This window comes from Salvelinus alpinus, chromosome 32 (genome assembly GCF_045679555.1).
Source record: "Salvelinus alpinus chromosome 32, SLU_Salpinus.1, whole genome shotgun sequence".
Taxonomy (NCBI): Eukaryota; Metazoa; Chordata; class Actinopteri; order Salmoniformes; family Salmonidae; genus Salvelinus; species Salvelinus alpinus.
Window position 1 is genome coordinate 12,615,431 of NC_092117.1, and position 27,281 is coordinate 12,642,711.

The window sequence follows — 27,281 nt, forward strand, 5'->3', positions numbered from 1 at the left end:
ATCATAGTAATTATGATGTCGACGTGGACCTACACTCTCTCACATTTTGGATCTTTTACTATCTTTTATTTGCCTCTTGTTTGGACAATTCTTAAAAAATACTGAAGCATCACAAGGTAGAGGATACATTGAGTAATATATATTTATTTACAAAAATAAATAACACTGATTGGACATACTTTAAGTAACACATTTTCAGTAAATCCTTTTTCATATTTCCAACCACATAGTCCTTTTCTGTAAGATGGATCTCTCTCAATTATACAAATACGCATAAACAAATGAATTAAACACCTGTATTTAATTTAAACACTATTATACTACAGAACAACAAAATAGATTACAACTCAGCATTTGATAAGACTGAATAACATTAATTTTGAAAACATTTGGCAAATTAATCCATTTTAGGAACACTTTCTCCTCTGAGAGTGGAGGGGGGAATAAAGTTATCTTTCATTGTTAGGAATGCTTTTGAATCAACCTTTCAATCTCAGTCCATCTGAAATGACGCAGAGCTCTCAAATCTCTCTCGCCATGAGACATTGGGAACACTATTTACATGTCACTGTGTGTCTCAATCATAAATAATCACGGGCATGGTGACACGGGCACAATTGTCTCCTGCGCCCTATGCACTTGTGTAGTTCGAGAGGATTTGACACATGGTAATCAATCTGGTAATAGCACCACCTTGCCCTCTGATAGGCTAGGTGGACGTTTCACCAAACCAAATCCTCTCAGTGCTTAGGTTTTAGGGGACGATTCTCGATTGGCCCACAGTTTCCCTTTCCCAAAACATTATATGGATGACACTACCCACTGAGTTGCCAGTAAGATATAATAACCAAGCATGATCTGACAAACAGGCAGTCTTCATGATTTAGTGCCAATGCAATTGCCAAGGGGCAATTTATGGTCAATTTACTCTGATGTATCAGTCAACAGGAAGTGTGTTTTCCACTTCCTAGGGACAAGGCTCAGTGAGACACATCCTGTACTGCAATGAGACCGCTTTGTAAAAGTGTAGTTGGTCTACTCATACAGGTAGATAAATTGCAAACACTGGGGTGAGGTTATTTTATGTGTTGTATTCTAACTTTCCAAATTAGACAACAAAACAACTTGTTGCACTTTACTCAATATTTAATGTTTCTGATCTTCAGACCTATTATAGAGTATGATACAGTCTTTCATACCCTATAATATCATTATAGTCACATATATTATAGTGATGCTCTGTATTGAAACTCACTATAGACCCAATTTAGGGAAGGCTATATAACAGCTGAGGTACAATCAACAATAATGTTCCTTTTTGCCACCCATACAAACACAGGGAACATTGAATTCACATTCTACAACACTCCTCATAGAACTGTACTGTACAATGCACTTTATAGTTACTTCCAAAAGCTTGAATCACAAAATATAAGCAATACAACACAAATATACAGAAGCGAATCAGAACTGTTAAAAAAAATACTTAAATATACAGTATGTACTTAAAAAAAACATAGCTTCGGCAGAACATAACATTATTGTATGATTTCACAGGAGTGGAGTTATCATTAACCCTGATGCCATTAGAGCATTTAGCTCCACAATGAATTGTCGGATACTGATTCTCCCGTGAATTACAATCAGAAAGACCCCCATGGGACATAAAAATAAATACTTATGGTTATCTTGGTGTGGAAATATTTTCAGTATATTAAGCAGTGGTGTAAAGTACTTTAGTAGAAATACTTTAAAGTACTACTTAAGTAGTTTTATTTTGTTATCTGTACTTTACCATTTTTTATTTTTGACAACTTTTACTTCACTCCATTCCTAAAGAAAATAATGTACTTTTTACTCCATACATTTTCCCTGACACCCAAAAGTTACATTTGGAATGTTTAGCAGGACAAGGAAAATGGTACAACAAACTTATCAAGAGAACATCCCTGGTCATCCCTACTACCTTGTCTGGCGGATTCACTAAACACAAATGCTTTGTTTGTAAATTATGTCTGAGTGTTGGAGTGTGCCCCTGGCTATCTGTAAATTAGAACATCTGGTTTGCTTAATATAAGGAATTTGAAATGATTTATACTTTTACTTTTGATAATTAAGTACATTTTATTAATTACATTTAATTTTGATACTTAAATATATTTAAAACCAAATACTTTTAGACTTTTACTCAAGTAGTATTTTACTGGGTGACTTTCACTTTTACTTCAATAATTTTCTATTAAAGTAATTTTCTATTCCATGAATACATGCCACTGGAAACTGATGAAATTCACCTCAGGAGGCTGTAGAAATGTGGCTTGTCACCGAAAACCCTCACTAACTTTTACATGTGCACAATTGAGAGAATCCTGTCAGGCTGTATCACCGCCTGGTACGGCAACTGCACCGCCCACAACCACAGGGCTCTCCAGAGGGTAGTGCGGTCTGCACAACGCATCACGGGGGCAAACTACCTGCCCTCCAGAACACCTACAACACCCAATGTTACAGGAAGGCAAAAAAAGATAATCAAGGACAATAACCACCCGAGCCACTGCCTGTTCACCCCGCTTCCATCCAGAAGGCGAGGTCAGTACATGTGCATCAAAGCTGGGACCAAGAGATTGAAAAACAGCTTCTATCTCAAGGCCATCAGATTGTTAAACAGCCATCACTAGCACAGAGAGGCGGCTGCCTACTTAGACTTGATATCATTGGCCACTTTAATAAATGGAACACTATTCACTTTAATAACGCCACTTTAAGAATGTTTACTTATCTTGCATTACTCATCTCATATGTGTATATACTGTATCCTACACTATCTATTGCATCTTAGCCGCTCTGTCACTGCTCATCCATATATATTCTCATCCCATTCCTTTACTAGATTGTGTGTATTAGGTTTTGTTGTGGAATTGTTAGATATTACCTGTTAGGTATTGCTGCTCTGGTGAATCTAGAAGCATAAGCATTTCGCTACACTCGTAATATGTGACCAATAAAATATGATTTGATGCTGGAATTCAAATCTGCCATAGACAATGTTTACACAGTGTCTTTGTTTACCGACTAAGCTACTGCCTATGGACCAACCACTTATTATTCTGTAAACTGGATGCATCTAGAATAGCTAAAACCGTTCTGTGATTTTTTTAAAAGAACGAAAGAGGGCTGGATTCGATCCAGATCCAGGTTCAAATGTAAAGGTAATTTCCGATTGAGCCGAACGCGGGAACATTGCCTTTAAATTTCAATCGCGCCATAACGTGAATCTTCTGCAATACGGATTGAATCTATACTGCATAAATACAGCAACCGAATACTGTATTACAATGCAGGTTCTACCAAATTCAGCGTCTTACACATTCTAATGGCCAATTACATTTAAGTCTCTCTTTCTCAAGGCCCACGGCTGTGTGACGGAATCTGAATTGACTACAGCCTGGATCCACAATAAGGACTTGATCCACAAACAGCCTGATATTTCTCCCAGCGAAGATGCTCTACATGACCAAAGGTATGTGGAGCCCTGCTCGTTGAACATCTCATTCCAAAATCATGGGCATTAGTATGTAGTTGGTCCCCCTTTTGTTGCTATAACAGCCTCCACTCTTCTGGGAAGGCTTTCCACTAGATGTTGGAACATTGCTGCGGGGACTTGCTTCCATTCCTCCACAAGAGCATTAGTGAGGTCGGGCACTGATGTTGGGCGATTAGGCCTGGCTTGCAGTCGGCGTTCCAATTCATCCCAAAGGTGTTTGATGGGGTTTAGGTCAGTGTTCTTCCACACAAATCTTGACGAACCATTTCTGTAAGGACCTCGCTTTGTGCACAGGGGCATTGTCATGCTGAAACAGGAAGGGCCTTCCCCAAACTGTTGCCACAAAATTGGAAGCGCAGAATTATCATTCTTTGCTGTAGCGTTAAGATTTCCCTTATCTGGAACTAAGGGGCCCGAACCATGAAAAACAGCCCCAGACTATTATTCCTCCTCCACCATACTTTACAGTTGGCCCTAGGCATTTGGGTAGGAAGTGTTCTCCTGGCATTCGCCAAACCCAGATTCGTCCGTTGGACTGCCAGGTGGTGAAGCGTGATTCATCACTCCAGAGAATGTGTTTCCAATGCTCCAGAGTCCAATGGTTGCGAGCTTTACACCACTCCAGCCGACGCTTGGCATTGAGCATGGTGATCTTAGGCTTTTGTTCTCCTGCTCGGCCATGGAAACCCAATTCATGAAGCTCCCGACAGTTCTTGTTCTGACGTTGCTTCCAGAGGCAGTTTGTAAGGCCATTCTACTGCTAATGTTTGCCTATCGAATTGCATGGCTGTGTCCTTGATTTTATACGCCTGTCAGCAATGGGTGTGGCTGAAATAGACGAATCCATTAATTTGAAGGGGTGTCCACATACTTTTGTATATATAGTGTAGCTCACTCAGATGGCCATCTCCAGCTCAGATCAGTGCTGCCTGTTTCAGTCACAAATGCATTACTACACACAACAGTTCTATATCATCTGTTTCAGCCATCTTCCTCTTGCAGATCTAAGAGGAGGGGACCTGAGCTAGGGGAAATGTTTGAAAGGGATTTGAAATGGCTGGGCTTCTTGTATGATTGTAGCTCACTCAGATGACCTGGTGAAAGTTTAGCAGACAACACAACCTATCCCATTTGCTTACAGTAGATGCCAAACTGCAATTCTGTACTTTGTCTGCTAGCACATTAACAAAGCAACAAAACAAAAACGTTTTAATAAAGAACATACAGCATTCACATGGGGGTTAACTTGACTTTTAGAAAAGTTGCATGTTGAGTACAGACCCTGGCATTTACTATAAATAATCAAGTACTGTACATAAAAACTGGGTGGTTGTGATCAAATGAGTGGTGGTGTAGAGCCATCACTGTTAGAGAGAAGTGTTATCCCCTGCTGGACACTCTCCCGTGGCCCCTTAGTTACAGACCCTACATCTACACTGCCACTGGCTGGCCTAGTACTGGAACCATGGGAACTGGCCTTAAGGACAGGTAAGAAGGGGCTGGTTTCAGAGGTGATGATGATGCTGGGGATCCGGCCAATCATTCCTCTAGTTATGGTGCCTTCTGACGAATCGCCTGCCTATCGATGTCAAACAGAAGGTGAGATGAGAAACAGCGAACATAAAATGCTAAATGATTGATTTTTGCACCCAATTATCTAGCTATGCAACATTTCAATTTAAGACAAAGATCGGATTTATGGTTTTACATTTATTTTCACTAAAAGACAGTCCTTGAAGAATACAAGACTATCTCGACCTGGGATGGTCAACTTTAATGGCGGTGGGGGCCACAAAAAAATCGGGGGGCCGCGGTGGCTTGTGGGTCTGCATACCCATATCAATATCCACATGTGGTCAGAACCAGCGGCCCTAAGCAAAATTTGGTTTGGATTTATTAACTACAAAAAGGTAAGATGTGTTTTTAATTGTGGTGCCGCTCTGCACACACAAACTTGTTAGCCAGCTAGCTAACGTAAGCTATGGTCCAACTGTAAGCCAACTCTTGTAAGTTCAAAGACATTCAAAGTTCCTCCATAGATTTCAAAGGTTTAAAAAGGAATGATATAAACCGGTACTTTTTTGGGGTTGGAACAGGTTCAGAACTTTATTTTGCTCGTCAGAACAGTGGAACGAAAAAAATGTATGGCTCTGTTCAGAACAAAACGATTGGGAAATGATTTTGGTTCCAACCCCTGGCAGGGCGCTAGACTAATTTACCAATCTAAAACATTTTAGCTGACATGGGCCAATTGAGTCACTGTCAGTGACTGACATAACAAGAGAAAAACTGCTGATGCACAACCAAACCTTGTGTATTTTACTATACAGTAAGTTGAGGCCAGACTGAGTAACCACAAAAAAATAATATATATATATTTTTGTCTTTGGAAATTGATCTGAGGGGCATACAAAAGGGAGTTGCCCATCCCTGAACTAGACGATTAGATTTATTTTCCTTTGTCTCTACAGATCAGTGTCAATATAATCAGCCACTGCCGTTTCTACCCTGACATTATCAGCACTGACTACAAATGAAAGGGAAAGTGGCAATATTTCTCCCCCGTTGGCATAGCCTGCCACCAGGCATGTTGCAGGACAGTTAATTGTGTCTCTCATTCATAAACCTTGTTAGTCCGCTGCGACATTTATTAAGATTAAACTGCAGTGATTTATCAAGGCCACTTGTTCTGTGCCATCTGCATGCCTGCTGTCTGCTCATGGCCAATACCTGCCAGACTGCACAGGAACGCATTCACATCAGTCATATTTGGCTAAGGCAGAGACCATAGAGAACGGTTCTCCGAATTTGTCCCGCGGGTGATTTTTAATATATTTTTTATTTTTTATTGTTGGACATAAAAGACTGTTAAAACACCAGCAACTCAGCTCCAAATGATTTTTATTTTGAAAATCTGTTCCAAACTATTTCCACGCATGAACGAGAGATATATATGTGATCGTTCACAATTGTAAGCAAGGTTTGACATTGTTACCTTTTAGTCAGTTATTATATCTGGGCTTCTTGCAGTCTACAAATTATTTGTAATTATATTCCGGGAACCTGGCCATCCACTCAAGAAAAAATCTGCCCACGGCTGAATCTAGTTGATGATCCCTGCTATAGAGCCTTCTCCATATGGGAAACTGGGATCCATATTCCGTAGATGGGATCAAGAGGGTAGAAAACATGTTGTGTTATATTTCAGACTGAGCGAAGGTTAAATAGGTCACCAGTGCTGCTTTGTTTTTTATTGGAGGTAGCTAATGGCAAGCCACACTAGACGATACAGCAACAAGAGGAATTAACTGACACTAATTATGGGTACTTACACCTGGAGGGAAGCCATGGTCACTGTGGCCCACGCCTGTCATGGAGATGTTGTCCACGTCATAAGAGCTCTGGAAGATACAAAATACATGACGTAGAGGTTGGTTCCTGCTATTATAATAAGTGACAACCCTGAGTCATTTCAATGTGAAATTCAATTCCAGTCACACAAAACACATTTGTTGGGTCACATGTAAGTAAAGACGTTCTAATAATTGTAGGGATTGGTCACTCCTTATATTAAGAGGAGACGCATAACAATTAAGGGTCTTAAGGATCCGCCCTCTTTTTTTTCAATTTTCGCCTGAAATCACATACTCAAATCTAACTGCCTGTAGCTCAGTCCCTGAAGCAAGGATATGCATATTCTTGGTACCATTTGAAAGGAAACACTTTGAAGTTTGTGGAAATGTGAAAGGTATGTAGGAGAATAAAACACAATAGATCTGGTAAAAGATAATACAAAGAAAAAACCAACCGTTCTTTTGTATTTTTTTGTACCATCTTTGAAATGCAAGAGAAAGGCCATAATGTATTATTCCAACCTAGGTGCAATATACATTTGACCACTAGATGGCAGCAGTGTCTGTGCAAAGTTTTAGACTGATCCAATGAACCATTGCATTTCTGTTCAACATTTTGTATCAAGACTGCCCAAATATGCCTAATTTGTTTATTAATAACTTTATGTTAAAAATTGTGCACTCTCTTCAAACAATAGCATGGCATTCTTTCACTGTAATAGCTACTGTAAATTGGACAGTGCAGTTAGATTAACAATAACTTAAACTTTTTGCCAATATTAGATATGTCTATGTCCTGGGAAATGTTCTTGTTACTTACAACCTCATGCTAATCGCATTAGCCTACGTTAGCTCAACCGTCCCGTGGAAGGAACACCGATCCCGAAGAACATTACATTTTTTTACCCCCTTTTTCTCCCCAATTTCGTGGTATCCAATTGTTAGTAGTTACTATCTTGTCTCATCGCTACAACTCCCGTACGGGCTCGGGAGAGACGAAGGTTGAGAGCCATGCGTCCTCCGAAACACAACCCAACCAAGCCGCACTGCATCTTAACACAGCGCACATCCAACCCGGAAGCAAGCCGCACCAATGTGTCGGAGGAAACACAGTACACCTAGCGACCTGGTCAGCGTGCACTGCGCCCGGCCCGCCACAGGAGTCGCTAGTGCGCGATGAGACAAGGATATCCCTACCGGCCAAACCCTCCCTAACCCGGACGACGCTAGGCCAATTGTGCGTCGCCCCACGGACCTCCCGGTCGCGGCCCGAATAACTTTTTAAGCCTTCATAAAATATTTGATCTTGAATGGGCGAATATTGACATCAACAATCAGGCTTGAAAAGTCAGTGTTACAGTCCATAGTGAGGTTACATACCCCTTGCACAGTCTTCACATTTTGCTGGCTTAAAATGTAATCTAAATTAAATTGATTCAATTAGATGTTTTTCCCTACAGACCTATACAACCTACTCCACATTTTCAAAGAACATTTTAATTAGACAATTTTCCAAATTATAAAAAATGAAGATGTCTTCACACCCCAGAGTTAATGTGAATCATTTTGAATAAGATTATACAAACTTGGCACAACTTTTACGGCAACATATACTGTATCCATTATTTTGTCAAAATTGCTCAAGCTCAGTAAATTTGGTTTGGAATTGTTGATGGACAGCTGTCTCTGATTTTCAAGCAATTCTACAGTGCATTAAGAAAGTATTCAGACCCGTTGACTTTTTCCACATTTTGTTTACGTTACAGCCTTATACTAAAATGTATTAAATAAAAAAGTCTTCATCAATCTACACACAATACCCCATAACGACAAAAGCGAAAACAGGTTTTTAGAAATTCTTGCAAATGTATTGAAAATAAAAAACAGATACCTTATTTACATAAGTATTCAGAGCCTTTGCTATGAGACTCAAAATTGATCTCAGGTGCATCCTGTTCCCATTGATCATCCTTAAGATGTTTCTACAACTGGATTGGAACCAATGGATTGGACATGATTTGGAAAGGCACACAACTGTCTATATAAGGTTCCACAGTTGACAGTGCTTGTCAGACCAAAAACCAAGCCATGAGGTTGAAGGAATTGTCTGTAGAGCTCAGAGACAGGATTGGGTCAAGGCACAGTTCTGGGGAAAGGTACCAAAACATTTCTGCAGCATTGAAGGTCCCCAAAAACACAGTGGCCTCTATTCTTAAATGTAAGAAGTTTGGACCCACCAAGACTCTTCCTAGAGCTGGTCGCCCGGCCAAACTGAGCAATCGGGGGAGAAGGACCTTGTCAGGGAGGTGACCAAGAACACGATGGTCACTCTAACAGAGCTCCAGAGTTCCTCTGTGGAGATAAGAGAACCTTCCAGAAGGACAACCATCTGTGCAGCACTCCACCAATCAGGCCTTTATGGTAGAGTGGCCAGACGGAAGCCACTCCTCAGTAAAAGGCACATGACAGCCCGCTTGGAGTTTGCCAAAAGGCACATAAAGGACTCAATATTCTCTGGTCTGATGGAACCAAGATTAAACTCTTTGGCCTGAATGTCGAGAGGGACATCTGGAGGAAACCTGGCACCATTTCTACGGTAAAGCATGGTGGTGGCAACATAATGCTTTTGGGATGTTTTTCAGCTGCAGGGACTGGAAGACTAGTCAGGATCGAGAGAGAGATGAACGGAGCAAAGTACAGAGAGATCCTTGATGAAAACCTGCTCCAGAGCACTTAGGACCTCAGATAGGGGCAAAGGTTCACCTTCCAACAGGACAACGACCCTAAGCAAACAGCCAAGACAACGCAGGAGTGGCTTCGGGACAAGTCTCTGAATGTCCTTGACTGGTCCAGCCAGTGCCTTGACTTGAACCCGATCTAACATCTCTGGAGAGACCTGAAAATAGCTGTGCAGCGATGCTCCCCATCCAACCTGACAGAGCTTGAGATGATCTGCAGGAAGAATGGGAGAAACTCCTCAAGTACAGGTGTGCCAAGCTTGTAGCATCATACCCAAGAAGACTTGAGGCTGTAATCGCAAAGTACTGAGTCAAGGGTCTGAATACTTATGTAAATGTGATATTTAATTTTAAATTTATTTGCAAAAAATTTAAAAATTCTTTTTTTGCTTTGTCATTATGGGGTATTGTGTGTAGATTGATGAGGAATAACAACAATTGAATAACTTTTTGAATAAGGCTGTAGCGTAACAAAATGTAGATAAAGTCAACGGGTCTGATTACTTTCAGAATGCACTGTATATTTATGATCCAAATAACCAGTTACAAATAACCCAAGTACCAGAACTACTGCTGCTCATTAGCACTTGGTGTCCATAGCACCGTAGATTTGTCAAGAGACTATCAGGCATGCTATCCTATCTGACCCAAATATTGATCTAGAATCAATAGGAGGTCCACTGTTCTCATTTATCTAATGCTTTGGGGGGTCAAACCACTGAATAATGTTATACTATGGCTCCAACCCAGATGAAAGCCAGCTAAAGTTTATTTGCTTTTCAGAGTGAACAAAGGCAAATACACCACACTCTAAAAATTAGGGGTTCAACTGGAATACTTCAAAGATCCTCGAAGAACCTTAGGGTTCTTGGCAATGAAAAACAGCCCCAAAAGGTTATTCAAAGAACTTCTTAGGTGGTGTTCATTGATAAACCCAGCGGTTCATCTGGGGAACTTGGCAATTACAACTGAAAACGCTCGTGCCAAGTCTGAATGGGACAACAGTTAAAAAGATAAGTCGGGTTGATGTTTGGCTCTGAATATGTATCGAAATAATTGTCTTCGTATATAATATTAATTGTGGTCTTCTGTGAATAGCTTCCATGACGTTAACTAGCTACTTTAGTTCAGACTAATTAACGTACACGTTAGAAAGCCTGGTTTGATCGTTGTATGAGCTACAGTAGTTAGCTAGCTAACGTTAGTTAACGTTATGTCCTAACTAGACAGAACTAGGTTTGTATTATTTACTGAACAATATTCTGCCCCATATATTGTATATAGTTTCCAAAAAGCCAACATGGCTTTACACTCGTTAATGTAAGTTTCCAATCTAGAGCAGTTCTCACTTTTGTGAGAATGAACTAGCTAGCTCACCGTTAGTTAGCTTCGTTTACTTTAACTAGCTAGCTATCACGACGAACTGAATCTGGCAATGGAGGGATTCCTCTTTATATTGCCTGCTACAGCATTAAATACCATCATAACATTACATGTACAATACTATCCCATTTTGGAAACGTTACATGTATTCCCCCTTGTGGAGGGAAATTAATAGCTTAGATGGTAGCTATAGATGGGATTCAAATGCATAATGTTATTAATATACTGACTAAACTACCTCTTCATATATGCATGCCCTTCAGAATCCAAAACACAATAGTCTGCCCTACCAAGCAAAATAGCAGTAACGACTCTGAAACTGAGAAAAATGACGTTTTTTTTATTATTGTCCGGCCGAATGATTTGTAGGCAGATCATTGGATATGTGTTTCTGTTGTCTTACATGAGGTTATTTTTTATTCATATTGACCCTGACCTCTGACCTGACCCTAGACGGCAGTTACTGCCTTCTTGCATGGAACACCCACTGGAATACGATTTTTTCTATATACAAAAACTTGTGTTAATATAATTATTTGTATGTGGCTGTCAGTGTCATATAGTTTTATACTTGTATCAGTGAAGAACAATACATAATACCAAGGTAAACCTTTGACCCAGCAGCCCAAAGCTCAGTGAAACCAAGGTAAAAAGCAGTAACTGAGGTTAGTGATGGCAGTTACTGCCTTTTTCCTTGGTTTCACAAACTTTTTGCTGTTACTGCAAACATGACCCCCCCCCCACAATGCAATTGGGATCAAGAAGAAGGTAAGGATATGTTGCAGGACAGCTGCATTTGAAGTGTGAATTTAACCTACATGGCAGTCAATACAAACTGAAATCTATTAGCATACAAATGGCATTCAAATGGTACAACAAAGTGTCTTTAGTGAGTTGGCTTTGGGTAATTTCATGCGTATTCCGAGACAGGGTATGTCGTGCCTTTGCATAGCCTAACTGGACTCCGGCATGAAACCTGATTCTGTTGTTTATTTTCAGAAATTCTGAAGTATTTGGATGGTCAGTGGAGGATATCTGCCAGTGGCTTCAGCAAAATAAGTTGGATTACACCTCTCCTTTCCAAGGTTTTACGTTTTACATAAAATAAAAATAAAAATGTAATCATCAATTGCATGCTAGGTCCAACCAAAACTTGACTTCTGCTTTTAACCCAACTACCAGGTAGCTCTTGTTGTGGGGGTGTTATAACTGCTATGCTCAAGGACCAAATTACAGCTTTTTTCACCTTGTCTGCTGGACAATTTGAATGCTTTAAATGCTAGGCTACCTATCAGTCAACACCAGTCAAAATGCCTGCTGACTGCCCAATATGCAACAAGCAATTTTGGGGGAATCATAAAACGGATTCGCCACATTGGTCTGTATCAAGGGTTCCTGTTAACATGTCGACTTGGAGGTTACATGTTTTCATGCAAATGCTTTGATTCATATAGGACACATATCTGCAAAAAACACAATAATTTGCTGACAAATAGGCCTAATGGTTCTGTAATCCCTGTGCCTGACTACATTAAGGAAAATGTGAATGATGATAACTCTGATCTCGTGTGGGCACCTGCAACTAATGTTATTGAGTCAATGGACTTCAAAACTGAAGACTTAGTTAGAGGCCTTATGAGAAACCTCTGCCTGTTTATGTTGAAGATCAGAGCGAAGTATTGTGTTCCTGTGACTGTGCAGAGCAGTATAGTGGAGGAAAGGCAGTTAAGAACAAATTATTATTTACAATGACGGCCTACATCGGCCAAACCCTCCCCTAACCCAGGCGACGCTGGGCCAATTGTGCGCCGCTCTATGGGACTTCCAATCACGGCCGGATGTGATATAGCCTGGATTCAAACCAGGGACTGTAGTGACGCCTCTTGCACTGAGATGCAGTGCCTTAGACCGCTGCGCCACTCGTTGTTACCTACCTTTACCACCTGGGGGCGGCCCGTCGAAGTCCAGGATCCAGTTGCGGAGGGAGGTGTTTAGTCCCAGGGTCCTTAGCTTAGTGATAAGCTTTGAGGGCACTAGGGTGTTGAACGCTGAGCTGTAGTCAATGAATAGCATTCTCACATAGGTGTTTTTTTTTTGTCCAAGTGTGAAAGGGCAGTGTGGAGTGCAATATAGATTGCATCATCTGTGGATCTGTTGGGGCGGTATGCAAATTGGAGTGGGTCTAGGGTTTCTGGGATAATGGTGTTGATGGTGTTGATGTGAGCCATGACCAGCCTTTCAATGCACGTCATGGCTACAGATGTTGAGTGCTATGGGTCGGTAGTCATTTAGGCAGGTTGCCTTAGTGTTCTTGGGCACAGGGACTATGGTGGTCTGCTTGAAACATGTTGGTATTACAGACTCAGACAGGGAAAGGTTGAAAATGTCAGTGAAGACACTTGCCAGTTGGTCAGCGCATGCTCGGAATACACATCCTGGTAATCCGTCTGGCCCTGCGGCTTTTGCACAGCAACCAAGGACGAGAGCTCACCATGCGCGACTCAACAAATTACAGCTACCACCTGCAGGCAGTCCAAGAAAACCCAGAAAATGCCAGAGTCTATGGTGTCAGAAGTCCGTGCTACGTCTCTGAGATGACATATGCACCTTTACCCTTTATGTATTTATTTCCCTTGATGTGATGCATGACTTCCTTGAGGGCATCATACCTGCTCTACTGAGGATGGTGTTACACGAGCTTGTGAAGACGAAACAAATCACTGTGGCTCCGCTAAATGACGAGATTGATGACTTCCCGAATGGCAACTACGACAGATCATCCAGACAAACACCACTATCCGAGCACGTCCTGAGGAAGAATGGGCATCTGGTTGGGAGTGCATCTGAGAAATGCTAATGATTGGGTGGCAAATAGCCAGCAGTGATGCATGGGAAGTGTGCCTGTTACTGAGATAAATTGGGGACAATCATGGCACCTACTATCAAAAGGTCTTGGGCACCATACCTGGAAGAGAAAATAATGGAATTTCATGCTTTTTCAAGAAGTCTTCCCAAACAAGCAAACACCCAAGATGCACTTTCCGAACCATTACTCCCGACTGCTGATGGCATAAGGACCACTTATCCATCTGGCGTGTATGTGCTTTGAAGCCAAACATCAGTACTTCAAGAGAATTGCACATGTCATCTGTGACTACGAAAACATTGCACACATGCCAAAAGACGCCAGATGAGACAATGCTGGGAGCAGTCAAAGAACACATGCTTAGGAATCACAGTACCACTCCAAAAAGACCAACCCACCACAATTTGCTTCCAGCCAACAACCAACCAATAAACAGCATCCACCAACCAACACAAAACTGTGGCCCACAATATTCACCCTTCCTGAGTTCCCCACAGCCCTGCAGTGTAAACTCAACCAGCAGAGTGAAGAGTTCCAACTTTCCCACTGATTGGTCCAAGTGGAGGAGACAAATCATCCAGGTTTTAGTTGATATCATGTGCACATATACCTGGTAAGTTTATAAATTGGCACATCATGTGAGTTTCTGTGTGTGGCGTGTGTGTTGGTTTAGATATTACTGCACTGTTGGAGCTAGGAACACAAACATTTCACTAAACCCGCAATGACATCTGCTAAATATGTGTACGTGACCAATACGATTTCATTTGATTTGTGTGTAGTCATGGGATGTGTTACGCTGTAATGGAACACTACATTGATTTACACTTTTCGAAGGTGCCTTACAAGCAGACAATATACCGACATCTGGATATCATTGGTGGCCAAGTACCCATTTCTAAGGGACTGTACAGGACAAGGATATGTGAGTGATATTTTTATTACATTTTTGTACACTTTTCACAGTAATGTGTGATCATTACTAATAACTCAATCTCAATTCATGGCATGGGATGATTAAAAAAGAAGTTCAAAAAAAGAAAGGCAACCTCTCGTCTGCAAATAAGAGGTTGCAATCATCAGTTAAGTTCACACAGAAAATGAGTTCTGATGGGAATGCAGGCCCAGCATCAAAGGCAGCCAAGGTTTATGGCTAACCTTACCCCTAAACCTAACCTTAGTTCCAGCAAGTGTTTGCTTGTCAACAAAGTTGCAGGTAATAGTTTGAGTATATATGGACCATACAGTATATGCGACTATCCAATGAAGTGGGAACATAATTTAAAAATCAAGACCTTTACCTGTACATATGTGTATGTGTCATAGGTGACTAATGGCACGCATGATGTAGAGCTACTTGGGGGCCTGTCTGCTACACCACTTTTGAACCAAGTAAGTAACAGTCATATAATTAGTTAATTAGACAAAAAGATAATTCAAGGACTCCGCAAGGCTAGTGGCAAAATAATAGCAGAGGTAGAGAGGCGAGGCATGGGTGAGGACATCATCCTGCTATTTCGACAGGCCCTGAAGGACAATACAGAAGAGGCAATTGCTCTTATTCCTTCCCTTTCTCTAATGTAGCCTATACAGTACATAGTACATACAAAATATGTCTTTTGTAATAGAATTGTAACACACATTTTTTTTTTCTCGCAAATGTAGTAAGATCATTGCTTTACTTTACTTTTCCCCAGGACTCGAGACCCCAGCAGCGATCCTGCTCTTGCCCTAACGCTTCAATGAGGACCCGAGTGGCCTTGTCCGTGACAAGGTATGTCTATGCACAAATAATCTGTTTCTTCATAAACATAAGTGTGCATGCTTATATAAAACTACAGCTGAACATTTGTAATGTTCTTTGTTAATTGTATGTGTATTAATCCATTTCACCATGAGTCAAATCACGCTGACCTTTGAGGGGAGAACATCCACGCCCTAGAGGACATCTCTATGGGACTTGGGGCTCTGTTAGGGCCGTATTTTTTTATTTTCAGTTAAATTTCCCCAAAATGTCAGAAAAACATTTATGTTCTTAAGTTGCGGTGTTCTGGGTATAAGATAAGTTGGGGTAAAGTTACCAGGGCTGGTCATAAAGATGGCAAACTTACTAACATAAATAAGTGGTTGTTTGGCAAGTGGTTGTTGGACACACACACACACACACACACACACACACACACACGTACACACGCACACACACACACACACACACACACACACACACACACACACACACACACGTACACACACACACACACACACACACACACGTACACACACACACACACACACACTAAAGCAAAAAAATCCCATCTGTATTTCGCATCAAGCATCTACAATCTTGTTAGTTTACCTTAATTCATTTTTAATGTATGTTGTTTTTATTGTATTTTATATTTTCACCATGAGAGTGAAAAGCACTATACAAAGTAAATGTATTATTTATTATGTTCTGACATGTCTGCAGAAATGTTGCAATGTTTCTTATGTGTTTTGTTTGGTAAATTGTTGTGTAATTGTTCATTCACATTTGTGGTGCCACTAAATTAACAATGAATTATTTAAATCACTATTGTCATTATTATAAAAATATTTTTGTATAATGGGGGAGGGTGGACAGGGAGCAAAAAAAAATTGCCCCAAAAGATTCTTAGAGGAACCATTATAACCTATGAGAATGTTTTTTTCAAAGAACTTATAGGGGTTCCCCCACAAGGTTCCTCAAATAACCTTTTTTCAAGGGTTCTTTGAAGAACTAATAAGGGTTCCCCCACAAGGTTCCTCAAATAACCTTTTTTCAAGGGTTCTTTGAAGAGCTAATAGGGGTTCCCCCACAGTTTCCATTTAAAGAACCCCTAAAGGATACTCCAGGAACCTTTTCTTTTTAGAGTGCAAAGGGGGACATTTAATTAACTGTGAAATCTAACCTCTCAATAAAGATTATAATTGTATCACAATATGTTGTAAAGAGATTTAAGACACATTGAAAAGACAATTTTTATTTGTAATGAACCCTGATAACACCCATCAGCTATCTCTATATATCCGCTTTACAGAAATATGTCTGCTGACCCCTATACGATTGCTCATACATTTTAAAAATAGATTCTTATCCTTCGATACAGATTGCCTCTACAAGTACTATGCTCCATAGAGCTAGCTTGTGTTCTCATGGGGGCAGTTAATAAATCAGTTAATAAAACATTGCTTTAGCAGGTGACATCACATTTTAAATAGTAACACTGAAAGACGCCGTAAAGATGAACACGTTTCAAAAATGTCAAAATTGGATTAGACGTCTATGGTACAGCAAAGCCCTCCTAAAGCTTCCTCCCTGGAGTGACCCCTCTGCTGTGGATTCATCTTACCATCCTGTCTGTAACAATGTGCCAGATTAATTTAGGAGCCATGTGATTGGCTGACACAAATCCAGGGGTGCTTTCCAGGCCAAAAGTTGGTTTAATAGATTTGTGGCGGACTACACAGAAGAATCCTTTATGATGGAAATATGTACTTAGTTCTTGCCTAATTCTCCTACGAATCTTGTTGCATTACAGTACAGCAAGTGTGTTACTGTTTGATTAGGTGCTTCTCAAGTAGAGGCACTGAATGTTAGGTACCATTGGTGGCATTAATGTGTATTGATGTTGGGAGATGAGCACATAAGTGCAAGTGGGATTTTTTTTTAAACCCTAAATTGGCTTACTTATTGACCTTGTCTACTGTGTCTACTGTGTTAGACACGCATTCACACTGTTCTGCCTCTAGAGCCCAAAATATCCTCCACACATTTGGTACATTGTCACACATGTGAAAGAGGACAGGGAGCAGGCTTGACCTGACCTTGCCTGGATGTGTTAGTTACCTTCTCAAAGATGCCAGAGTCGTGGCTCTTCATCTTGGACTTGGAGCTGGAGGGCTTGAAGTGTGGGAGCTCGGCTGTGTTCTTACTGATATCACAGGACACCTGGCGGCTAGCCGGCCAGGAGCCCATACTGGAGAGGTCAGCCTCCGTATCTGTCCAGCCCTGGGGGGATGGAACCATTACATAAACGTCAGACAGACACACACAGGTACATGCACATGCACGCAGGCACACACACACACACACACACCCATCTCATGATTTTATATCAGGACATATTTATTTATACCGATTCGCTGTCGGAGGCGGAAGAGAGGCGGGACTTGACAGTGCTGGTGCGGTGTAAGCGGTCGCCGATGTCGGAGGTCTGGCTGGTGACAGTGGATCGTCGGGTGGACACGAAGCTGCTGTTGGTGGATCGCAGGTCGCGTCTACGTACACACAGCAAAAACCCCAGGCATGGGATGTACTTGGCTATGGCCATCCTGAAGACCGAGAGTGCAGGGGGCAAATTTAGGAGATGTAGGTCCAGAAGCTAACTGATATATTTCCTCTAGCATAAGACAGAAAGGCAAAGTACCATACAGTACAAGGCTACACCATAGGCAGTCTGATGGGACAGAACATGGCAGGGACTTGGCCTGATGTATCATGTCAGAAGAAACAATCTAGGTGCCCTATACAGTTTATTAACCCTTGGCATCCTTCCTGTGTGGTGAGAATAAAATAATGTCCAGTTGTATTAACATCCAGGTTAATGAGTGATTGTAGAGAGGAACGTTTAGTCTGATCTAGAGTTGCACGGTGAATGAAAACAATGGTCGTTTTTAAATACTAGAACATGAAAAAATGGTCCAGTATTATAATTTGTTACTTTCGGATCTTCTACCAAATGTGTCTCAGATTTTGAAATCAACTTAATGGATTGAATTTATTCGAAAATGTATGAAGTTTATGGTTCTGATTTAAATGACGTTCAGCTTATAAAGGCCTCATCAAGCCTTCATAATGCCTTCATAAGCACTACATAAGTATCTATAACCGTATGTCATGCTTTAAAAAGGGTTCATAAATGTGCCATAACTGTGTGACATAACCACCAATGTCAAATGTGACATAACCCATTTTGTGCTTTTCTGATAACTAATTTCTGTGTTCTATTCATGTGCTGTTCTATAAACCAATGTCTGTGTTCATGCAAGTGGCTGACTGAGCGAATCCTCACTATCAGTAGCTGCAATTTGGCAGTACACCTGGACCTTGTTTTGAGAACGAGAACAAAAGATATCTCAGTTTCAAGGTCTCAGGTTAGAGAGGAGAAGCCTCGTGGGGTATTGGTCTGTGACATGTTACGAACCAGTATTGGTCGGTAATGATTAAAACGGTAATTAATAATTTATTACAGTAAATCATGCAAATATAAGTTATATAAGACAACTGCTGGGTCTGCCTTGGCAGAGCTCCTGATTGACATGTGTATATTGGTGCAGTGAGTTGGTTGGAACCTTTCCAGCGTGCTGACAAATAAAGGATGATTAATTTAAGATTGACTTCGAGTATCCCTGTGTAAGAATGTCCACGACACCCACTATGTCGAATATGATCTAAACGTGCTTTATAAAGGGTGACATGTTGGGTAGAAGGATTGGAATACGCTCTAAAGTGAAGTCATGGTAGTCACATTACACCTAATCTCGTTCCAAGACACTTCCGCCCAAATGTGCTAAAGGCCTGGTGGACCAATGCATCAAACTTGGCCTTCATTAGTTAGGGTTAGCTTTAAAGTCAAATTTTTGCCATAATTAGGACTTTTTTACTGTGTTAACTAGTGACGATGACAAATTCTTTACTCCGTAAGGTCACTCCTTTAGAATTCTATGGTCACTCCCACCTACTGTAGGCCAACTTTGGATAGTTGATATCCCAGGCTTCTATGTGTTGTGTGTGCAATAGCCTGGGGGACGACGTTGGCACCATTGTAACAGGTTGTAATCAAGCCCCTTCTTAACTTAATTTTTTTAACTTCACCATTGTTTAAGGGCTTGTAAGTAAGCATTTCACGGTAAGGAATACCTGTTGTATTCGGGGCATTTTTATTTGATTACACAGGAATGTGAATAGTGTAGCCTGAGCTGGCAGAAAAGTGTTGAACAAATCAAAATATATTTTAGATTCTTCAAAGTACAGTAGCCACCCGTTGCCTTGATGACAGCTTTTCACACTCTTTGAATTCTCTCAGTCAGCTTCACCTGGAATCTTTTTTCAACAGTCTTGAAGGAGTTCCCACACATGCTGAGCACTTGTTGGCTGCTTTTCCTTCATTCTCTCAACCAGTTTCATAAGGTAGTCACCTGGAAGGCATTTCAATTAACAGGTGTGCCTTGTTAAAAGTTAATTTGTAGAATTTATTTATTCTTAATGCGTTTGAACCAATCAGTTGTGTTGTGACAAGGTAGGGTTGGTATACAGAAGATAGCCCTATTTGGTAAAAGACCAAGTCCATATTATGACACGGACAGCTCAAATAAGCAAAGAGAAACGACAGTCCATCATTAGTTTAAGATATGAAGGTCAGTCAATCCGGAAGTTTCTTCAAGTGCAGTCGCAAAAACCACGAAGCGCTATGATGAAAGAAAGACCCAGAGTTACCTCTGCTGCAGAGGATAAGTTAATTAGTGTTAACTGCACCTCAGATTGCAGCCCAAATACATGCTTCACAGAGTTCAAGTAACAGACACATCTCAACATCAACTGTTCAGAGGAGACTGCATGAATCAGGCCTTCATGGTCGAATTGCTGCAAAGAAACCACTACTAAAGGACACCACTAAGAAGAAGAGACTTGCTTGGGCCAAGAAACACAAGCAATGGACATTAGACCAGTGGAAATCTGTCCTTTGGTCTGAAGAGTCCAAATTTGAGATTTGTGATTCCAACCACCGTGTCTTTGAGAGACGCAGAGTAGATAAACAGAAGATCTCTGCATGTGTGGTTCCCACCGTGAAGCATGGAGGAGGAGGTATGATGGTGTGGGGGTACTTTGCTGGTGACACTCAGTGATTTATTTAGAATTCAAGGCACACTTAACCAGCATGGCTACCACAGCATTCTGCAGGGATACGCCATCCTATCTGGTTTGCGCTTAGTGGGACTATCATTTGTTTTTCAACAGGACAATGACCCAAAACACCTCCAGGCTGTGTAAGGGCTATTTGACCAAGAAGGAGAGTGATGGAGTGCTCCATCAGATGACCTGGCCTCCACAATCACCCGACCTCAACCCAATTGAGATGGTTTGGGATGAGTTGGACCGCAGAGTGAAGGAAAAGCAGCCAACAAGTGCTCAGCATATGTGGGAACTCCTTCAAGACTGTTGGAAAAGCATTCCTCATGAAGTTGGTCGAGAGAATGCCAAGAGTGTGCAAAGCTATCATCAAGGCAAAGGGTGGCTACTTGAAAGAATCTAAAATATATTTGGATTATTTTAACACTTTTTTGGTAACTATATGATTCCATATTTGTTATTTCATAGTGTTGATGTCTTCACCATTATTCTACAATGTAGAAAATAATACAAGTAAAGAAAAACTGTTGAATGAGTAGGTACGTCCAAACTTTTGACTGGCATTGTAAGTTTCGTAGATTTTTCACAGACCTCAAAAGTAATCCCCGATGTGGTTCAAGCATTGTTGTGAACACAGAGTCAAATGTTGTTGTTTTTCTACTAAAAAAGTTTGAAAATAATTGGGGAAAACCTGAAAAAATGGGGGAAATCGAAACCTGGAAAACAAAACTGAGAAAATGGAATTTGGGAAAAAAACTGAAGTAAGCAAAAAATTTGAATGGTTTTTAAAAGGCCTCACTAAGGCCTCACTAATGTTATATACCCAAAATGTAAGCAAACACTGTTTAGCCACAAAACATGATTACAACTATAATTTTGATACCATGGATGTTCAGTCCTTGCATCCATAGTTCTGTCTGAATTTGAGAGTTACATTTCTCCAGGCCCATCCCACAGCTTTTTACCAAAACAAAATCTGATTGAATCAACGTTGTTTCCACGTCATTTCAACCAAAACATATGTGATGCCTTTGAATCAACGTGGGAAACTGATTGGATTTGCAAAAAGTCATTAAAGTAAGGGAAGTGACCATTTTCTTCAAACCAACTTTTAACCTACAGTAAATCCAATGACATGGGGACAGTTTTTCACATTGATTTCACGTGAGTTGACAACTCAACCAAATGTAAATCAAAACTAGATGTTTAAATGACGTCTGTGTCCAGTGGGAAGGCGGGTGAACGTTTTGTTATTGTTTCAACTGCAGATTCTAGCCAAGTACAAAGTACAAAGTAACCTACTGTACAGTATGCCTCCTGGGCAGAATTATGATTATTTGTTGCAATCCCGTGTGCATTTATTCTGCAAACTCCCAACTCGTACGCAACAGAATCACCGCTAACCAAACAACAGTGCTAACTAGGTGCATGAGCACTTTGAATTAAAGGGTAACTACACCCAAATATCAACATTTCTTAGATTTTTCCCAGACCTCAAAAGTGATCTCCTGATGTAAGAATTGTTTGCAACTAAGAACAGATTAAATAAAATGTGTCCTCTCCTCTTTTTTTGCTGTGGTATTGTTTTAGTATTGAGTACCGTGATACTAAACCTGGTATCGGTATCAAAGTAAACATTCTGGTATCGTGACAACATTAGTCTGATCGCTAGCTGACAGGGGCTATACCCTTCCTGTCTCTCAGATTTGATCGATTCTTATAAGATGGAATGGAATGGTTCACTTGGCTAGTATCAGATTAGTGAAATTAAAAACAACAACAGAATAGCCCTTTGACTTTGTTGCTTAGCGGAATTTCCAAATGGGGTTGGGTTGCGTAAGCAGATTTGACCCATAATGCAACAATAGAAACCATTTTATTTTGTGGCCACCCCCTGTACTTGGGGTGGCAGCAAGACTACAGTACCTGTACTTGGTGTGGCAGCAAGACTACAGTACCTGTACTTGGGGTGGCAGCAAGACTACAGTACCTGTACTTGGTGTGGCAGCAAGACTACAGTACCTGTACTTGGGGTGGCAGCAAGACTACAGTACCTGTACTTGGGATGGCAGCAAGACTACAGTACCTGTACTTGGGGTGGGTGATGGCATAGATGATGGGGTTGTGAATGGCTGAAGCCTTGGCGATCACAGCAGGCACTGAGTTCATGTAGGGGGTCAGAAAATCTGTATACCTACAGGGCACATGAAAAGGGCAGAGAGAGAAGGCTGTTAGGCTTGAAGGTAGAATTACACAATATATATTGTACCTGAATGGTCAAGGTATGAATGTTGTGTCTGCGGCAATGCTTTTAGAAGTGGGTGTGTATTGTGTCTATATAGGGTAGTATAGTATATCAAAACCACTCACCCTGCAAATGCGGTCAGGGCAACAGCGGAGTAGGGGGACCAAGAGATGACGTAGAGGAGGATGACAATAAGAGCGATCTTAGCCATCTTCCACTCATTCTTCAGCCGATTGAAACTCCTAATGGAGTCTCTGGTACTCCCAGTGCCGTTGATCATGGTTACAGCCCTATGACACACACACACACAGTTTTTTTTTTTCAATGCGAGAAATTAGAAATGCTTCAGAGAATCCAATGCAGTAACTTGATTTGACACTTCCAGTGACATCTCTAGACCAGCTCTCTGGTATCAAATCCACTCACTTGTTCGTTGTACGTATGGCTCTGAAGATGAAGAAGTAGCAGTACATGATGACGATCAGGGGGATGAAGAAGACAAAGGTGAAGAGCAGCATGGTGTAGGCACGCACTGACGGGGTAAAGGTCACATAGTCCCATGTACAGGAGGTCAACAGACCCTCTGGAACATAGGCACCTTGGGGAGGGAGGAAGAGGGGTAGGGAGGGAGGGAAAGGAGAGACAAGGGGATAGAGAAAGGAGGGAGGGAGAGGGGTAGGGGGGTAAGGGAGAGGGGAGAGGAAAGGGGAAGGAGAGACAAGGGGATAGAGAAAGGAGTGAGGGAGAGGGGAGAGGAAAGGGGAAGGAGAGACAAGGGGATAGAGAAAGGAGGAAAGGAGGGAGGGAGAGGGGTAAGGGAGAGGAAAGGGAAAGAAGAGACAAGGGGATAGAGAAAGGAGGGAGGGAGAGGGGTAAGGGAGAGGGGAGAGGAAAAGGGAAGGAGAGACAAGGGGATAGGGAAAGGAGGGAAGGAGGGAGGGAGAGGGGATAGAGAAAGGGAAAAGGGGAAAATATAAGGAGAGAGACAATGCTCTTTCTTCAACACCACTTCAAAGTAATCTACAAGTTGTTTGTCATGCATCATCCATTGAAGCCCTGCTATGGTAAAACAAGCAGTCAGGGAAAGCTAAGAACATTCGCATCAATAGGAAGACACAAGAAAACCAAAGCTTGGATCAGGGGAGCACTCCTGATGAACTAAATGCTCTGGACGATCAAAGCCTCAAAGTGTATAACGGCGCAGTTTTGTTTTGCTTTCATGTTATTAATGTTTTTTCCCCAGAGGGCGTGAAATTATGTGGTAATCTGCGGAGACGGGGCAAAGATGGGGACGTCAGATGGGTTTAAGGAGACAGACGCCCTTCGTGTTTTCAGATAGGACATGCGTGTTGCGGAACCATGTCTGGGGTGGCACGCCTGCATGCAGAGCCCAGCCCCAGACTGCTGCAAGGGGTAGCCAGTCCATGATCTCCTATCCCTCTCCCCAAACCCCCTCCACCCTCCACATTGTCTGAGTTAGTGTCACCCCAAGGTCCTTTCCAGCATATCACCCATTAACGTGCTGGACAGAATCGGGCTGGATACATTTGTTATTTGCCAGAGATACACACAATGATGGGGTGTGAGTAATTCTGAGGACAGTATACTGTAAGGCCCATGTGAGGCTTATGAGGGGCCCATTCCAACCAGTTCGCCCACTAGTTTAATTTAATTCCTTATCACTGAAAGATCTCTGGCAGCTCAGAACACCTGATCCAATGCCTAAATCCTCATTCCTAAACTAAGCTACTGCTAACTGGAGTTCAAAGAGAGAACACAGAGCCAGAGGGAGCACTTGTCTCGCTGTCTTTCTATCTTGCTGTCTTTTGAGCTCTTTCTAACACATGCATATACTGACACAACCACGACTCTTCCGTACAGTGTATACAGCCCTGGCATACTAAATCTCATCCAAAATGTGTGTATGTGTGTATGTGCGCTTGCACGCGTGTGTGATGATCATGTATGTGTGGACTTACTCCAGCCGAAGAAAGGGGGCAGGCTCCACCCCAGTGAGTAGGCCCAGGCAGCCATGAGGACGAGCAGGGCTCGTTTCTTGGAGAGCACCCCAATGGAGGCCAACGGACGCGTGATCACAAAGTAGCGGTCCACTGCTATCACCATCAGAGTGATCATAGAGCAGATCCCAAATAGAGCCCCGCAGAATGCATACAGCTCACAGCCTAGAAGACACAGAGACGGAGAGAGTACAGTTAACTACTGAGATAAAAGGTGGGAATAGGAAAGAAACATAGAATGATAGAGAGTCAGAGTACTGTTAATTACTGAGAGAAAAGTATTAAAAACCCCAGAAGGAAACAGAAAGGGTGAGCAAGAAAGAGAGGGTGAAAGAGAGAGAGAGAAAGAGATATGTCGATTGGTGTGTTGTAATGCCCCCTGTGGGTGATAGTCACTCCATAGCCTGGATAATGATCAGCAGAGAACCAGGTCAAACAGAGGGCCAGCCTGCAGAGAGAGTGGGCCTAGCAGGAGGTAATACTGACTGACCCCATCTCAGATTCACACCCAACACTCACCCTGATGTGACACCCATCCACCTGCACTCTGCAGGGACCGGAACATATACCGTACCAGTCCAAAGTTTGGACACACCTACAGTACTCATTCTAGGGTTTTTCTTTATTTGTATTATTTTCTAAATTGTAGAATAATGGTGAAGACATCAAAACTTTTAAATAACACATATGGAATCATGTAGTAACCAAAAAAAGTGTGAAACAAATCAAAATGTATGTTATTGGCACGCCCTGACCATAGAGAGCTTTTTATTCTCTATGTTGGTTAGGTCGGGGTGTGACTAAGGTGGGTCATCTAGGGGATTATGTTTCTATGTTGGCCAGGTATGGTTCCCAATCAGAGGCAGCTGTTTGTCGTTGTCTCTGATTGGGGATCATATTTAGGCAGCCATTTCCCCTTTGTGCTTTGTGGGATCTTGACTATGGATAGTTGCCTATTAGCACTATTGTTAGCTTCACGTTTCGTTTTGAGATGTATTGTTTTTGTTTTGCTGTGACTTTCACCGAGAAATAAAAAGATGTGGAACCCAGATCACGCTGCGCTTTGGTCCAGTTATTCTAACGATCGTGACAGTTATATTTGAGATGCTTCAAAGTAGCCACCCTTTGCCTTGGTCAATCATTTCGGAACATTTCAAGAACTTTGAAAGTTTCTTCAAGTGCAGTCGCAAAAACCATCAAGTGCTATGATGAAACTGGCTCTCATGAGGACCGCCACAGGAAAGGAAGACCCGGAGTTACCTCTGCTGCAGAGGATATGTTCATTAGAGTTATCAGCCTCAGAAATTGCAGCCCAAATAAATGCTTCAGAGTTCAACAGACACATCTCAATGTAAACTGTTCAGAGGAGACTGTGTGAATCGGGCCTTCATGGTCAAATTGTTGCAACGCAACCCCTACTAAAGGACACTAAGAAAAAGAGACTTGCTTGGGCCAAGAAACACAAGCAATGGACATTAGACCGGTGGAAATCTGTCCTTTGGTCTGATGAGACCAAATTTTTGGTTTTTGGTTCCAACCGCAGTGTCTTTGTGAGACGCAGAGTAGGTAAATGGCTGATCTCTGCATGTGTGGTTCCCACCGTGAAGCATGGAGGAGGAGGTATGATGTGTAGGGGAGCTTTGCTGGTGACTCTGTCTGATTATTTAGAATTCAAGGCACACTTAACCAGCATTGCTACCACAGCATTCTGCAGAGATACGCCGTCCCATCTGGTTTGCACTTAGTGTGACTATAATTTGTTTTTCAACAGAACAATGACCCAACACACCTCCAGGCTGTGTAAGGACTATTTGACCAAGAAGGAGAGTGATGGAGTGCTCCATCAGATGACCTGGCCTCCAAAATCACCCGACCTAAACCCAATTGAGAAGGTTTGGGATGAGTTGGACCGCAGAGTGAAGGAAAAGCAGCCAACAAGTGCTCAGCTAATGTGCAAACTCCTTTAAGACTGTTGGAAAAGCATTCCTCATGAAGCTGGTTGAGAGAATGCCAAGAGTGTGCAAAGCTGTCATCAAGGCAAAGGGTGGCTACTTTGAAGAATCTAAAATCTAAAATATATTTTGATTTGTTAACACTTTTTTGGTTACTACATGATTCCATGTGTGTTATTTCATCGTTTTTGATGTCTTCACTATTATTCTACAATGTAGAAAATAGTAAAAAATATAGGAAAACCCTTGAA

At 41.7% G+C, this 27,281-nt stretch overlaps 1 protein-coding gene across 1 annotated transcript in view; it reads right to left on the reverse strand.

Annotated features, from left to right (window-relative positions):
• Nucleotides 1–211: 211 nt before the first annotated feature.
• LOC139562317 (melanopsin-A-like) overlaps nt 212–27,281 on the reverse strand; it is a 56,904-nt gene continuing 29,834 nt past the window's right edge. Inside the window, exons 4-11 of the mRNA XM_071379917.1 lie at nt 25,040–25,243; nt 23,487–23,658; nt 23,186–23,350; nt 22,902–23,009; nt 18,042–18,237; nt 17,753–17,914; nt 6,877–6,945; nt 212–5,123 (exon numbers count right to left, since the gene is read on the reverse strand). Coding sequence (XP_071236018.1) covers nt 4,881–5,123; nt 6,877–6,945; nt 17,753–17,914; nt 18,042–18,237; nt 22,902–23,009; nt 23,186–23,350; nt 23,487–23,658; nt 25,040–25,243 — 1,319 coding nt within the window. The 3' untranslated portion in view covers nt 212–4,880. The remainder of the gene's footprint in view (nt 5,124–6,876; nt 6,946–17,752; nt 17,915–18,041; nt 18,238–22,901; nt 23,010–23,185; nt 23,351–23,486; nt 23,659–25,039; nt 25,244–27,281) is intronic.